General features: G+C 43.2%; 2 protein-coding genes across 2 annotated transcripts; one reads left to right on the top strand and one right to left on the bottom strand.

Annotated features, from left to right (window-relative positions):
* The first annotated feature begins 242 nt into the window (after positions 1–242).
* On the top strand, positions 243–9,158 carry sts (steroid sulfatase (microsomal), isozyme S). The gene is made up of 10 exons (XM_023426926.2): positions 243–436; positions 1,143–1,312; positions 1,880–2,001; positions 2,316–2,438; positions 2,937–3,348; positions 3,431–3,567; positions 5,790–5,927; positions 7,020–7,179; positions 7,391–7,512; positions 7,924–9,158. The coding sequence occupies exons 2-10, from the start codon at positions 1,161–1,163 to the stop codon at positions 8,283–8,285; spliced, it is 1,728 nt and encodes a 575-aa protein (XP_023282694.1). The 5' UTR covers positions 243–436; positions 1,143–1,160; the 3' UTR covers positions 8,286–9,158.
* Positions 9,159–10,345: 1,187 nt separating this feature from the next.
* Positions 10,346–13,872, bottom strand: pnpla4 (patatin-like phospholipase domain containing 4). The gene is made up of 7 exons (XM_023426945.2): positions 13,644–13,872; positions 12,985–13,174; positions 12,581–12,675; positions 11,742–11,877; positions 11,552–11,617; positions 11,253–11,405; positions 10,346–11,170 (listed from the first exon to the last, which is right to left on the bottom strand). The coding sequence occupies exons 2-7, from the start codon at positions 13,162–13,164 to the stop codon at positions 11,039–11,041; spliced, it is 762 nt and encodes a 253-aa protein (XP_023282713.1). The 5' UTR covers positions 13,165–13,174; positions 13,644–13,872; the 3' UTR covers positions 10,346–11,038.
* Between the last annotated feature and the right edge of the window lie 626 nt (positions 13,873–14,498).

Raw genomic sequence — 14,498 nt, 5'->3', positions numbered from 1 at the left:
GAAACAAAATACAAACTGCATTATGTGACTGAGCTCACAGTTTATGTTAATTAGAATCATTGAGGGCTCTGTAATAATTGGGTACAACTGTATGCTGTTGGATACCATATTTGGTTCCTGTAATCAAAGAATATCCCTGATATTTTTCCCCATAGTTATTTTTTATCACTGCAACGAGTCAACCTTTATTTTGAAACTCGCGACAGGAAGTGCTGCTGTATCTTTCAAGCTTACTCCACAAAGGAAGCTCAAAATCGGACGTATCGTGACTCACAGCGGCTCACCGCTCCAGGAAGTTTGAGTTTGTGGTTGTGAATAGAGGAAGTGAAGGCGAGGTCAGCTCACCTGCGGTCAGGTGAAGCTCACGGACGATTAACCGCGGACAGAGTGGAACGATCGGTGCATTCGATTTGACCGTCGACGTGAGTGACGTCAGGTCGGTCAAAGTCTGTTTAGAAAAAACTAATGGAGAAACACAGAGCACCTGTGCTGTTGCAAATTGTATCAACAACATTCAACACCTTGTTTACCAACTTATTAAGGGAAACTGCTCAGTTTTTTTGTGTTTTTGTTTTAAATAATATAAAAATAGTATAAATAAAAATATGTTAGCGCTGTTTAAAAGTTTTTATCAGTGACTCATGAAAGTAAATCTTGGTGATGTTTTATGAAAATAGATAGAAGACATTGTGTGAAGGATTGCTTTTTTTTGTTTTATTCAGAACCACAGACCTGAGAATAAAAACAGGGGTCACCATGTTGACATGAGGGTAAAAAGAGAATAAATTTGAACAACAAAAATACGACCTCCTCACTCTTGAACTGAAGAATTTCTACAGTTTTCTGCTGGAATTGGAAATGAAAGAGTTGGTGTCCTTATGTAGAAAAAAGGCCTCCTTTTTTTCCCACACAGACAATTGATCAGGATTTGTTAAAGGAATCGATAAAGAATTGGACTGATTCAGAATCAATAATTGCATTGGTATCAATAAAATCTGATCAATTCCTGTCTTTAATGCCAGAAGGAGATGATCAAATAAATTGTGAGAAACGGCTGTAAAAGAGAACTGAAATTCTTAGAATACAAATGTAGAACAGGTTAATTAGAGCAAAGTGCTAATTTGTTTTTATTCCTCCTTCAGTGTCTCTGCTCTGACAGCATGAAGTCCACTTCCTCTCTGCTTCTGCTGCTGCTGCTCTTGGGGCTGAGCGCTGTGTCTCTTCAGGAAAAGAGGAAGCCCAACGTTGTCCTGATGATGGTGGACGACCTGGGAATTGGAGACCTGGGTTGCTATGGCAATGAAACACTGAGGTAAACACAGTTTCCTGTTTTCACGTCTGTGTACCTGTAAACATTACCGCAAGATCTCAGACACAAACCACCAGAATCCTGCTTGTGACCAGGCTTGGGCAATTTCCTAAATGTAATATTGCTATACAGTCCAGCCCCAATATGGCCTTATACGATATATCGCCACATATGCTTTATCGCAATATACGATATATGGCCATACAACGATATATCGTCATATACGATAAATCGGCATATATGATATATCGCCATACAATGATATATTGCCATTAACGATATATCGCCGTATACGATATATAGCCATACAACGATATATCGTCATATACGATAAATCGGCATAAATGATATATCGCCATACAATGATATATTGCCATTAACGATATATCGCCGTATACGATATATAGCCATATATGTGTCACATTCCAAATTACAATGTACACTTAGCAAAACAATGTGTATGGAAAACTTAAGTGTGAAAACCTTTGACATCTTTAATTTCATGTAAAATGACTTGGTCCTACGTTCGTCTCTCTGAACGTTGAGTGATGTTGAACTCTGATTTTTCAGGACCCCCAACATCGACCGGCTAGCAGACGAAGGGGTGAAGCTCACCCACCACATCGCTGCAGCGAGCCTCTGCACCCCCAGCAGGGCGGCATTCCTCACTGGACGATACCCGATCCGATCAGGCCAGTTCAAAGAGGCCAATGCAAAAAAAAAAAAACCTTTACTGACTGACACGGTGCTTAATGTTGTTCTGCAGGCAACGTCCACAGACAACAGGGCTGTTCAACACTGTCGCCGTTAAACAGATCTTCTCTCGTCTTCCTGCAGGAAACACATTTATCTAATGACTGAATTATTCAACACAAAACCGATGAGGTCGGCCCACAAACACTGAATCCAGACTGATTGTTAAAGATCCAGTCTTCCACGCTGGTGTTTGACTTTCATTTAAAATGTGACGGCTCTGAAATGTTAAACAGATTTTCCCCTTCGACAGGTGTCGCAGGTCACAGCAGACCTGGTGTCTTCATATTTAACGCAGCCTCTGGAGGTCTTCCCAGCCGGGAGATTACCTTGGCTAAGATTGCCAAACAGGAAGGCTACGAGACAGCTCTTGTAGGTACGCTGCCAGGCTTTTTCTTTAGCGCCACCAGTCACTCAGTTTGTGTTTGGCTACAAGATGTTAGGCCGTGGACATTAGATGAACAGTGTTTGGATCCTACTGTATTCAGTCTTTCCGTGTTGGGGACTGAACACCAGCTAACATCTGTCTGCAGATGTGAGGCCAATGTCCTGTCAACATAAACGCTAGAGCTGAATCAGTGACAATCTTTCACTTTCTGTCCTGTCTGTGCTCAGTGTCCATCACAGTGGACATCTGTGTTTAGTGTCCATTATAGTGGATGTCTGTAATCAGTGGACATCTGTACTCAGTGTCCATTATAGTAAACGTCTGTAGGAGCTTATTCCTAAAGGGTGAATCCTAATGAATTTGGATCAAACCTCATATCAGCCTCCACCACCAGCAAGGTTGAAACCAGTAGTCGTGCAGGTCTGACTCTTTGTACTAATACTTTGATTTCATTTACTTTCTTTGTAAATGTCCCCTTGGTCCCAGGTAAATGGCATCTCGGACTAAACTGTGAGCGCAGCGACGATCACTGCCACCACCCCAGCGTCCACGGCTTCAGCCATTTCTTCGGGATCCCCCTGACCAACATGCGGGACTGCCAGGCCGGACACGGCACCGTGTTCCAGATCCACAAGTATTTACCGTACAGCACCTTCGCTTTGGTCCTGGTCACTGCAGCTTTACTCCACTACAGTGGCGTCATCACCATCCGGAGGGGGCTGATCCTGGGCCTGCTGTCTCTGCTGCTCCTGGTCTCAGGTCTGATAGCAGGGTTCATCATGGTCATCCCATACTTCAACTGTGTCCTCATGAGGGATCACAAAATTGTGGAGCAGCCGTTCACATCTGAAAATCTGACGCAGAGGATGACTGATGAGGCAGTGAACTTCATAGAGAGGTACACATCAGAGATTCTGATCAGAGAACTTACTGCACTGTATGTAATACTGGTATTTAAATTGTACTTCCTGGTTCTGCAGGAACTCAGCGAGGCCGTTCCTGCTCTTCTTCGCTTTCCTTCAAGTGCACACAGCCATGTTTGTGTCAGCAGCATTCAGAGGAACGAGCCGTCACGGCATCTATGGAGACGCCGTCCACGAGGTGGACTGGAGTGTGGGTAGGTCTGCAGAGTCTACTTTATTTTGAAGAACTGGTACGGCATTCTTCTGGATTTTCGTGATTGTCAGTAGATGTCATGAAAAGACCAACACCTACAGCCCTTTGGTTCCACCAGAGCTTTTATCAGACAAACACATAATGGTGCATTTGTTGGGGACTATTTTCAGCAGTGGATTAATCATCATTAATTATCCACAAATATTTAATGCTGTGTTACTTCTGTTTGTGGGAGTAAGTTAAAATAAACGACAGTTTCTTCATTGACGACTTTTTCATTGATGCATTTTTTAATTGATGAAGTTTGTGGACTATAATGGAGCTTTGGACAGTTGTTGATTCTGTCTGGTTAAAAACAGGGGTTCATGCAGTGTTTGTGCTGCATTTAAAGAGTCAGTTCACACAAATTACCCTTGCGTTACATCTGTATGCAGACAGTTCTGGTCTTATTTAGAGTTCAGGTTTTGATGGTCACAGAAAATCTGTTTTTCCAGAGAGAAATTTTGGTAAGTTTTCTACAACAAACTGACTTTGGGCGTTATAGACATCGTCCTGACATTGAATTTTCCACCAAATATCAGTGACGTTGGTGACCAGGTGAGTAGGTTGAGGGGACTGTAGGCAAAAGTCAGCATTGGTTAACTACATTTTGGTAGCATTTTTGCTAGCTGGGATACATATACTGTCAATAGCTTTATATTTTCTACCTGGTTGTTCAGTTATCGCAGTCATATCTGATACTAAAAAAGTCCAACTCCAACATGATGTTTTAGAAGAAATTTTCCATTGAGCAGTAACCATTTAAATATCAGGACAAATCCCCCTGAGTGTGTTTAATTCACAAATTCTGTACCTTTTTCTTATCTGCTCTAGGTTCACTTCAGCCACTCCTTCATTATTAGAAGGTTTTGTTGAAGTCGGCCACTTTTCTCTCTGCTCTAATTGCTGTTCAGTCTCAAGGACGGCCTCTACTCGAGAACACCCCACAATGGAGCGAATATGGGGAGCTGTTTTCCTAATGAACGTGTAATTACCCCAATTATTTTTGCTTGAGGAGTATTGTGTCAGCACAAAGGAGGAAGGCAGTAATTGCTTTGTGTTTTGCTTGCTGAATGGAAAAGGAGTGTTACTCCTCTTTCTTTGTAGCTCTGTCTTTTTTTTTTTTTTGGCCAAGGAGCTTTGAATCTGGAGACATAATCAAGAACAGCAAGAATACTTAAAAAGAAAAACATGTCTGATAAAATTTCACTGACCACTTGACCTGAAGTTCAAGTTTCCTGCACTTCTGACCACAGCCAACACTTGCATGTGGGTAGTGTAGGATGCATGTTAGCTTCCAGCCACCTTTTAGCTCACTGTTTTCCAGGTTTCTGTTGTTTTGTTGAGGCTTTCATCATAGATCTTCCCTTCTTTATGGAACGTCCTGCCCTCTTGCGGTGGCAGCAGGGTAAATTGTCTATGAATCTAGCTTGACTAGCAGCAGTTGCATCTGTAGTTTCTGTCATTTTTGTGCATGGTCGTTTCCCATTGACAATAGCTGGAGCTTGTCATTGGAGCAGCGTTTTTGAGAGTATAATCCTTGATCTTTCACAGCTAGCTAGCTATAACCAAAGTGTGCTTGTTGTTTACTTCCATAGGACGAAAGCCTTGATGAAACAACAGAAACGGTGACGGTTGTGTTCACATGGAACTAACACGGGTCCTGCAACGTATGAACTATGTCCAGAAGCAGGCTTGACTTGCTAGCTTGTTGGAGTTTGTCAGGCAGAGAGGGGACAAGCATTTTTTGGATGTTTGCACCTTGAGGATAATCTTGCGATCTTTGATGGGTGACTAACAATAGCCAAAGTGAGTTTGTCGGGAGCGTGTCTATGTTCCCACAGCCCTATATTCCCACAGCCCTAATCCTAATCCTAACCCTATATTCCCACAGCCCTAATCCTAATCCTAACCCTATAGTCCCACAGCCCTAATCCTAACCCTACAGTCCCACAGCCATAACCCTAACCCTAATTTTCAAAGATTTCTGTGAAAAAAAAGTTCTAAGAAATGTACATAGGTGTGGGAACATAGGGCTGACCCCAGCTTGTCAAGCTGTCTTCACTGTTCTGAGTCTGCTATTGCAGCATTATATGCTATTGTTACTTCAACAGTCTCAGGAGAAGTCTGGGAGGTGTTGCCCGGACATGTACAGACTGTTTTGTACATTGTGTCTGTTCTCAGGTCAGATCATCCAGACTCTGGACAGACTGGGTCTGAGAGGAAACACTCTGGTTTACCTGTCTTCAGACCAGGGGGCTCACCTGGAGGAAATCTCTGCCAGTGGTGAGGTCCTCAGAGGGTGGAACGGCATATATAAAGGTACAGTACGAGAAACTTTTGGAACTTTCACAGCAAGTTTTTAACCCTTTATTGTTGATTATAAAGCCCAGTTTAAGGTAATAAGGGAGGAGGCTGAACCTTTAAAGTTATAATCTGTGATTTTTACACATTAAAATGTCTAAAAACAACTAGACCTATGTTCTATTTGTAGTTGAGTTGTGTTCTTACATTATCCCAAATGTTTTCATCCATTCTCAAACCAGAGAAATCTGCAATTTTAAAGGTCCCATATAGTCTAAAGGTAGATGTCCATGTGTTGTTTGATTATACAGCAGGTCTAGGTTCTATATTAATACTGTGAAAGTATCAAAGCCCTTAGTCCACAGAGATCATATTAATCTCTCTAATATCATATATTTTTTATTGGATCGCTCAGAAATCAGTCAGCCAATCAGAAGAGAGGCTCACAGCCTCCTCTCTTCTGATTGGCTCACTGACTGTTGTTACTAGAGCTCCAGAGAGAAGCCTGAGAGAGTGAGATGTAAAACTACGTTGAGATGGTTTTTGGTTCTTAAAACCACAAATATATCTTATATTAAACCAATAAAAAAGAATAAACAAACAAACAGCCAATCACCAGCATTATTAGGTCTTGGTTCAAGCATGCTGCTTGCTGATTTGCTCACTGATGAGATTTACTCATTTACTCCTTAGGTATTTTATGACAAGACACTTTTCTGTTGGTGACAGCAATCATGGGAAGACAACAATTCCCATGATCCCACACTACTTCCTGACATCACCATTCGCCGTCTTTTGTTATCGTTTTGATTGAGAGACCCATAGAAAATGACGTACTGGCCCTTTAAATAAACTATAAACTATATCCAGTTTGAGAATCTGCAGCAGACTCTTGTCAATGATTGAAGAGGTCCACAGTGAGAACCTGGATTTGATGTAATCTGTCTGTCTGGACCCTGAAGACCTGATTCAAAGAACAGTGGAAGGCAGCTACTCTTTGATCTCTGCATGTGGCTGGTTTGTAGTTACCAGTCCAGCACTGACTCCAGATCAGTCACAAAGAGCGAGGGCTGCTTTCACTTCCTGTTCTTTTCTTTTTCTTCTGAGCAGCAGGGAAATCCACAAATTGGGAGGGAGGGATCCGGGTCCCGGGAATCCTTAGCTGGCCGGGAACAATCCCTGCTGGTGGACAGGTGGATGAGCCCACCAGCAACATGGACCTTTTTCCTACGGTGGTGCACCTGAGTGGAGCGTCTGTCCCAGAGGACAGGTGAGACAGCGAGGCAGCCCCCCCCCCTCCCCCTCCACATTGTCAAAACAAGTGCAGCCTGAAATCTGGGTCACGGTCTGAATGAATCACCGGGCTCAGGATCTGAGCAGTGTTTACTAATGAAGAGGGGGTGTTAGGGTAATCCAGAGGCTTTGATCAGAGGGTTTCCTCAGCCACAGTCCTGATCCACCGCTGTCCTCCTGGTCCACAGGGACATCGACGGACACGACCTCATGGATCTGCTTCAGGGGAGAGTCGACAGGTCAAAGCACGAGTTTCTCTTCCACTACTGCAACGCCTACCTGAACGCCGTCCGATGGCACCCCCACAACAGTGAGTCCAGACTGTCAGCCAATCAGACGCGGAGTTATGTTGACATGTTGTGTATGAACTTCACTGTGAAAAAATCAAATCAAAGTCAATCAGAGTAACTACAAATAGTAAATTTTAAATGTATTTTACAGTAAATTGACCAAAATAGATGTCGATGCTGATCTATATCAATATATGATATGGCATTTTATTTTATATTGTATATTATATTTCAGTTGTTTTTTCTAATAATACATAATTATATTATTGTATTTAATTTTTTATTTAAGTATTTTCTCAATGTTATGAAAAATATCACATAATAACATGTACGTCGAACCAAAAAAGAGCTCGCTCTCAGGCAGACAGGTGTTTACAGATGTGCTGAAGTCAGGAGACATCTGGCAAAATGTTTAATTTGAATCTCCTCAGGTAGCTCGGTGTGGAAAGCCTTTTACTTCACGCCCAACTTCTACCCGGAGAACGAGACGGCCTGTTTCCACACACACGTCTGCTTCTGCACGCCGGAGTACGTGACCCGCCACGATCCTCCGCTGCTCTTCGATCTCTCGAGGGATCCGTCGGAGAGCTCGCCGCTGACCCCCGACACCGAGCCGGCCTTTCGCTCCGTCCTGGCCGCGATGGAGGAGGCTGTGGAGAGGCACCGGAGGTCGGTGGAGCCCGCGGAGAGCCAGATGTCTGCCGGGAAACTGCTCTGGAGGCCGTGGCTGCAGCCCTGCTGCTCCACGCTGGGACAGCTGTGTCAGTGTCCACAGGACCAGCAGGACCAGTAGAGTCTGGGACCAGTCACACACCAGAGACTTGGCAGGAAATGTGACAGTGAGGATGAAGCTGCTTGAAGTGGAAATGCACATCAACAGCTGGTGGGGTTACCGCAGTGTACACGCTTTACAAACAGTGTTCAAACAGCACCTTTAATATTTGATGAAAAAAATATATTTGTCAGGTCTCACACTGTTCTGAAAAGGAAAATGTTCCTATTGGCTGTAAAAACGTAACAAAGACAGACAAATACTCCACATGTCTTAAAACTCCATATTCTCTTCTTCCATGTTTTATTTGAAGTTGATCCATAACAAGATATGTTTGTGGTTTTAAGAACCAAAAAACATCTTCTATCTCAAGCAGAAAACAGGCAGCCAATAAGAAGAGGGCAAGCTCTGAGCCTCGCTTCTGATTGGCTGACTGTTTATGAGTGATGTAATAAAAAATATAGCAGATTTTTCAGGTAAAAAACTCAAATCCTTTGAGGTTGGATGGTGGATCCAGGTGGGCGGGGCTTTGGGCAGTGACTGCTTTGTTGTGACATCACAAAGTTCAGGAAGTCCTGATGTTCTGGTTTTAAGGCTCAGTTTCTGAATACAGGCTGTTTCCATTCCTCTGTGGACTGAACGCTTTCATACTTTCACAGTATTAATATAGAACCTAGACCTGCTTTATCTACAAACACATGGACATCTACCTTTTAGACTATATGGACCTTTTAAAAAAAAAAAATCATGCAGAGAAAATGTGTGTAGCATTTAGCAGCTAAAGACAGATACAGGTAACAGTGTGCATTTCCAGAATAATCTGCTGCCCCAAAAGTAGCCAAAGAGAATCAATTAATGCAGCTTCAATGAAAATTAAAGCACCCCTTCAGAAAACTGTGGTTTTATTCATTTACTTACTGGGTTTTTTTTGCACAGTAGAGAGTGAGCGTTTAGACTGAGAAAAAGTAGTCCCTGCTTTCTAACCTCCGGGCTGGATTATTGTAATTCCTTCATATCAGGCTGTTCCAGCTCCAGCTGATCCATCCTGCTTTGATTATGATTTATGATTCTGTGATATGTAAATAACCAGCGAGTGAGACCGGTGTAGAGCGAACACCCCTCCACACGGTGCATACATTCATACATAATACACTGCAGAAAATAATCATTAAGTAGCTATTAGGTTATAGAGTTCCTGTTTCCGAGTAAACATCATTTCCTGGTCGGGCCCTCGGGAAACAGAGGCTTGTGTTTGTTGTTTATTAGCTTCAGCTTTTTACCTGCAGCAGCAGCAGCATCAACTGTAGAGATGTAGTTTCAATTGCATTCCCCACGATATGGGGGGGGGGGGGGGGGGGGCAGGAGATGAGCGTGTGTGACTCAGTACAATGTTTTACATGCAACGACTCAGCTGACACATGCTTATCAGAGTGGTAACACATTGCAGGTGTGCAGAGGCTCAATTAAGGCTTCCCTTAAATTACACCCCCCCCCCCCCCCCCCCCCGGGTGGGAAGTGTAATTTAAGGGAAGCCTTAATTGAGCCTCATTAGGAGAACCAGCAGGTGGGCTCACATAAGACCAGACACGTGTGTGTGTGTGTGTGTGTGTGTGTGTGTGTGTGTGTAAAAGGTTTAAAGCTGTTTGAGATGTTTGTGTTCCTCAACATCATCAATAACTAGATAGAAATGTTATTTTATAATTGGAAGTCAAGTTTTAAACATTCAATGTCTTGACAGGCAACGAAACAATATGAACTCAAGGTCCTCTTACGAGCTTTTAACTGCACCATGTGGTCTTCGTCAGTGGGTGAAATCTCCATCCACACATATTATCTGTGTTGGCTTCAGAGGTGAGCATCAAATTCACACATGAAGAAGACCATACAACTGAAAGTACATGAAAGAGCGAGTAAGGAGTCCTTGAGTTCATGTTTGAAAAATTAACGTTGATGCTTCAGAAAATAGTTGGTAAAACGTGATTAAATCAATTAATAATATCTGATGGAGGGGGGCGGGGCTTAATATGTGACAATTAGAAGCAGCTGAATTATGGGAGAAAAAAAAACAGATATCAACTAGCAACTTTTAAAATTTTATCAAAGAAAAAAACGTGAAAGAAATATTAACCACTCAAATACTGAATGTCCCAGGTGACCTATACAGATACATTTAGATATAGATTCATTAATATGTTTGACCAAAGTGACCCCCACTCAGTGGTGTTGGCTCATACCCTGACAACAATCTGTAATTTCCATTGTCAACAAACGTTAACCAGCAAATTAATACGCAATTTAAAATCATGGACTTCTAAAGATCGTTGACGTAAGATCGTCAATGTTGATGATAAAACTTGAAAATGGATAAAAACAATAAAAACTTGAGTGAAGCGTGCAGGTTTTGGTTCCTCCTACACGTTCAGCTCCATCATCAGTTAAAAAGCTTGTGGGAAACAAGGACGTGATCCGTCTGGGAAGTACAGCATCGATACAGGAAGTGTGACCGGCTGAGAACTGATGGAGAACCTGCTCACGCCTCCTGACGCCGGAAGCGTACAGTAACCTGGCGCTCCATCCACGGAGCTGCCGTTGTCCACTTCCTGTGAACGGCGGCAGTAGCTGCTGTTCTCATCGTGTTCAGCTGCTGCCAGAGAAGAAGACCCAGAGTGTGTGTGCGATAACACTTATCACACTCTAGGAAAAAACAGAATCACACAGAAAATAAAACAAATCCATCAAATCCACTCTCAGGTTTCTGTGAATGAGTCTGAGCATCAGCTGATCCAGGCCTCTCTCCTCAGGAACCTCACGGCGTCGCTGAAACCTTCCTCACACAGAACCTGCAGCCTGCTGGCGGACGGAGGGAACAGCGCCTGGTTCAGACGCCTGATGTTCTCCACGGAAAACTGGGGGGGGAACAGAGAACGACTCATTGAGCTTCTCTCCGGAACAACAACAGGCCGGTGATCGGAAGAAAAAGGTTCTCACCATTATGTTCATGTTGGCCAGTCTGAGCTGAGTGCTGAAGCGCCCCCTGTGGACGGGACACACGTCCTGCAGTCCGGCAAAGGGGGACACGGTGACGGTTCGCCCCACGGGCAGAACCGGCAGGCTGTCGGTGAACCCCCCGTCGATCCACGTCTGATAACAAAGAACCAGAGAGTCAAATCCACACACACACATGTATCAGTCGCCGTCAGAAATAAATGAACCACTAACTTTGGAGAACGTCAACATGAGATATGAGACAAATATGAGAGTTTTCCTTTTGGACAGGTGAGTCTTACCTGTCCCCTGAACTCCACTGGTCTGAGTCCAGCATAGACAGGAACAAAGCTGCTAGCCAGCAGAGCCTGGAGGAGTTAAAACACACAAGCTAACTTGTTGCTTCCTGTTTCACCGTGTGCGAGTCTTAGCCGATGCAAGCTGCGGACTATGTTTCTATTGTGGTGGTGGTGGTGGGGGGGGGGTGCGTACCTTTATGAGGTCCTCCCTCGACGTAAACCGGGACACCACATGGTTCCTGCCACTTTTGGAGTGTGTTATGGAGACGTGGAGACGGTCAGTGGCCAGACTGTGAGCGTCAGTGGGCAGAATCTCCTCGATGCCCTCCCTGCAGAGGAAACAACACACTGACTGAAAACACCTACATCCGCTATTTCTGTGTAAACAGATGCTTCACTCTTGTTTAATCACTGTGAGTCATGTTGCATATAAGCAGCAGGAAAACAGCAATTTAAAGGATAAATCAAATGTTTTTTTCAAGCCGGTGCATTTCCCTGATTGTGGCTATCGTGGCTGGTGATTCAGTAAAACAGTAAAGAACTACAATTACCACCTGGAGGTCGTCTGCCTCCGCTACTCAGACAAGTTTCATTTGTGTGAAATTTTGTCATAATTGCCGACTGAAGTCTGGAGTAACGGCTTAACCTTTGACCTTTGACCATCCAAAACCTAATCAGTTCATCCTTGAGTCCGGGTGAACATTTGTAACAAAAACTGAGTCGGAGTTATTGCGTTAACAAGGCCAAATTGGCTTTTCATGAGGTCACTGTGACCTTAACCTTTGACCTTTGACCACCAAAGTCTAAATCAGTTCATCTTTGAGTCCGAGTGAATGTTTTTATCAAGTCTGAAGGCGTTACCGAGATGTTGTGTCCACAAGAATGGGACAGACGAACAACCGGAAAATAAGGTATATGTCATATATGACATTTAGTTCATGCTGCGATGCGTTTATAAGTTTCACACGGATTTTTCTTCACACCATGAATACAAATCTGCTCTTCTGCTACAGCCAGCTGCCGAGTGATTACCGTAGCGTGAGCATGAAGTCGTATCCCGGCGTGACCGCTCCAAACTGCTGTTGTCTCACGCTGTCGGCGAACCTGTAGGTGAAGTCTTTGCAGTGCTGGAAGAGAAGGAAATCATCGCAACTCATTCAGTGACACATCCGCGTCGCACACACACTTATTTAACTGCTTCATGTCATCTGTTTTTTTTTGGACGACTGTCAACCTTGTTCCAGGACATAACCTGTACCTGACACCTTTAAAGGCTTGGAAATCTTAGAAAAGTCTTTCATTCCGCATTAACTGTGTGTAAATTATGAAATTTCTGTTAATTAAAAACTAATTATGTTGAAGTTTCTGTACCTCTTTTGCTCTGGAAGCCCCTAAGGCTTCCCCCAAACCACTGCACTATTCCCTAATCACTCTACCTCCAACTTGTCAGGAGCCGTGATCATTACGGCAGCCACAAGGGCCCCGGCAGAGGCCCCAGCGCAGGCCCCGAGGGAGCCCAGCAGCTTGTCCCCCTGGCGGAGGAAGGCCCCCACAGCACCCAAGTGGTAGATCCCCAAGAAACCACAGGCAGCAAAGGACAGATTCAGGACTGTCATCCTCAAAAACCTGCACAGACACAACAGTATATATGATTTTTTTGTGATCTGGATTAGACTTTAATACACATCAATGTTTATGTGTTTTCCCCCTTTTGTTAACCTAGACCTCTGTCCTGGTCTGGATTTGTGTTTGTGGATCAGCAGTGAACTGACAGAGACCTGGACTTATTTTAGACAGGTCAAAAAATCCAGGTGGAGCAGCTGATGTAATGTTTATAAAGTTTCAGCATTAAGCACAAGCTCCACTTCCGCTGATAAAACACCCACTTCCGCTTATAAAACACCCACCACTGCCATCAGAAATATTTACATAATATAATAGAGAGTAATGATGCGATGTATGTGACTACACAGGTCTCTCTCAATAATATAAAATGTTTAAATTAAAGAGGATTAAAACAATAAAAACATTAAATGACTCCATGAATTGAAAAACCCATGGTAGTCAGCGTATATGTGAAATGTATTCAGCATACCTCTGTACCGCGGTGCTAGCAACAACAAAGCTAGCTAACGTTAGCTAAACGAGCCAAATTGAAGCGGAAGCGCAGAGGACGGACCGTGTTTGAGGTGCTGTCACACTAAACCTGTCGCGGAAATTTATTATGACGGGTTAAAAAAAATATTTACTTCTGTTTGGTATTATTTAATACAAAGCTTTTGTTGTCAAACAACACCGGAGCAACATTCACGGACGGACCGGAAAGTAAGTAATACTCCTTCCGTGTAGGAATTTCAAAATAAAAGTCACAAAGAATAACAGCCACTGTACTGCAGTAAATGCAATTTAAGTTAGTTAACCTCGCCTGTCACCTGCAGAATAATGTTATATACTTATGTATAAAACTACATGTTAAAACTACAGTTCACTTATTGCATTTATTGCAAAACAAATGTACATATTAAAAGAGATTAAGAGATAAATATGGAGGAGACAATGGTATTTGGGCACTGGAAACCTTTAACAGAAAGTTGCCAAAGAGCAGGTCATAATATTTGCTTAAAAAAATATATTTATTACAAAAATATTAACAAACAGGGGAAATGAACCCTGGTAAATTGAACCAAAAGCACCACAGCAAGCTGCACAAGCACAAGCATACAGAACAGCGCACGATTATAACACTGGATTCTTCTGTTACTGCTGACAATAACAATCTGCACACAAATTACTCAAGTCCCTCACTAGAGCAGCTAATGATGCAAACCTGTTTCCCCTCTCCCTGATTGAGCAGCTCAACAACCCTTCTAACAGATAACAATGGGGTCATTTGCAGTGGGCTCAGTTGCAACATCTGAATTCTTCCATTCAATTAAATGTTGTGAAAGAT

Source organism: Seriola lalandi, unplaced genomic scaffold (assembly GCF_002814215.2).
Source record: "Seriola lalandi dorsalis isolate HSWRI2012SDOR001 ecotype SW California unplaced genomic scaffold, Sedor1 jcf7180002054850, whole genome shotgun sequence".
NCBI lineage: Eukaryota > Metazoa > Chordata > Actinopteri > Carangiformes > Carangidae > Seriola > Seriola lalandi.
This window is presented reverse-complemented; position numbering and strand designations above follow the sequence as displayed.

Excerpts from the sequence above, each read along its gene's own strand:
- sts (XM_023426926.2), top strand. The coding sequence starts at position 1,161 with ATGAAGTCCACTTCCTCTCTGCTTCTGCTGCTGCTGCTCTTGGGGCTG. Across the intron at positions 3,568-5,789 it reads CGAGGTGGACTGGAGTGTGG|GTCAGATCATCCAGACTCTG; the intron begins GTAGGTCTGCAG and ends GTCTGTTCTCAG. Across the intron at positions 7,513-7,923 it reads CCGATGGCACCCCCACAACA|GTAGCTCGGTGTGGAAAGCC; the intron begins GTGAGTCCAGAC and ends GAATCTCCTCAG.
- pnpla4 (XM_023426945.2), bottom strand. The coding sequence starts at position 13,164 with ATGACAGTCCTGAATCTGTCCTTTGCTGCCTGTGGTTTCTTGGGGATC. Across the intron at positions 11,878-12,580 it reads GACTTCATGCTCACGCTACG|GGAGGGCATCGAGGAGATTC; the intron begins GTAATCACTCGG and ends TTTCCTCTGCAG. Across the intron at positions 11,618-11,741 it reads CGAGGGAGGACCTCATAAAG|GCTCTGCTGGCTAGCAGCTT; the intron begins GTACGCACCCCC and ends TAACTCCTCCAG.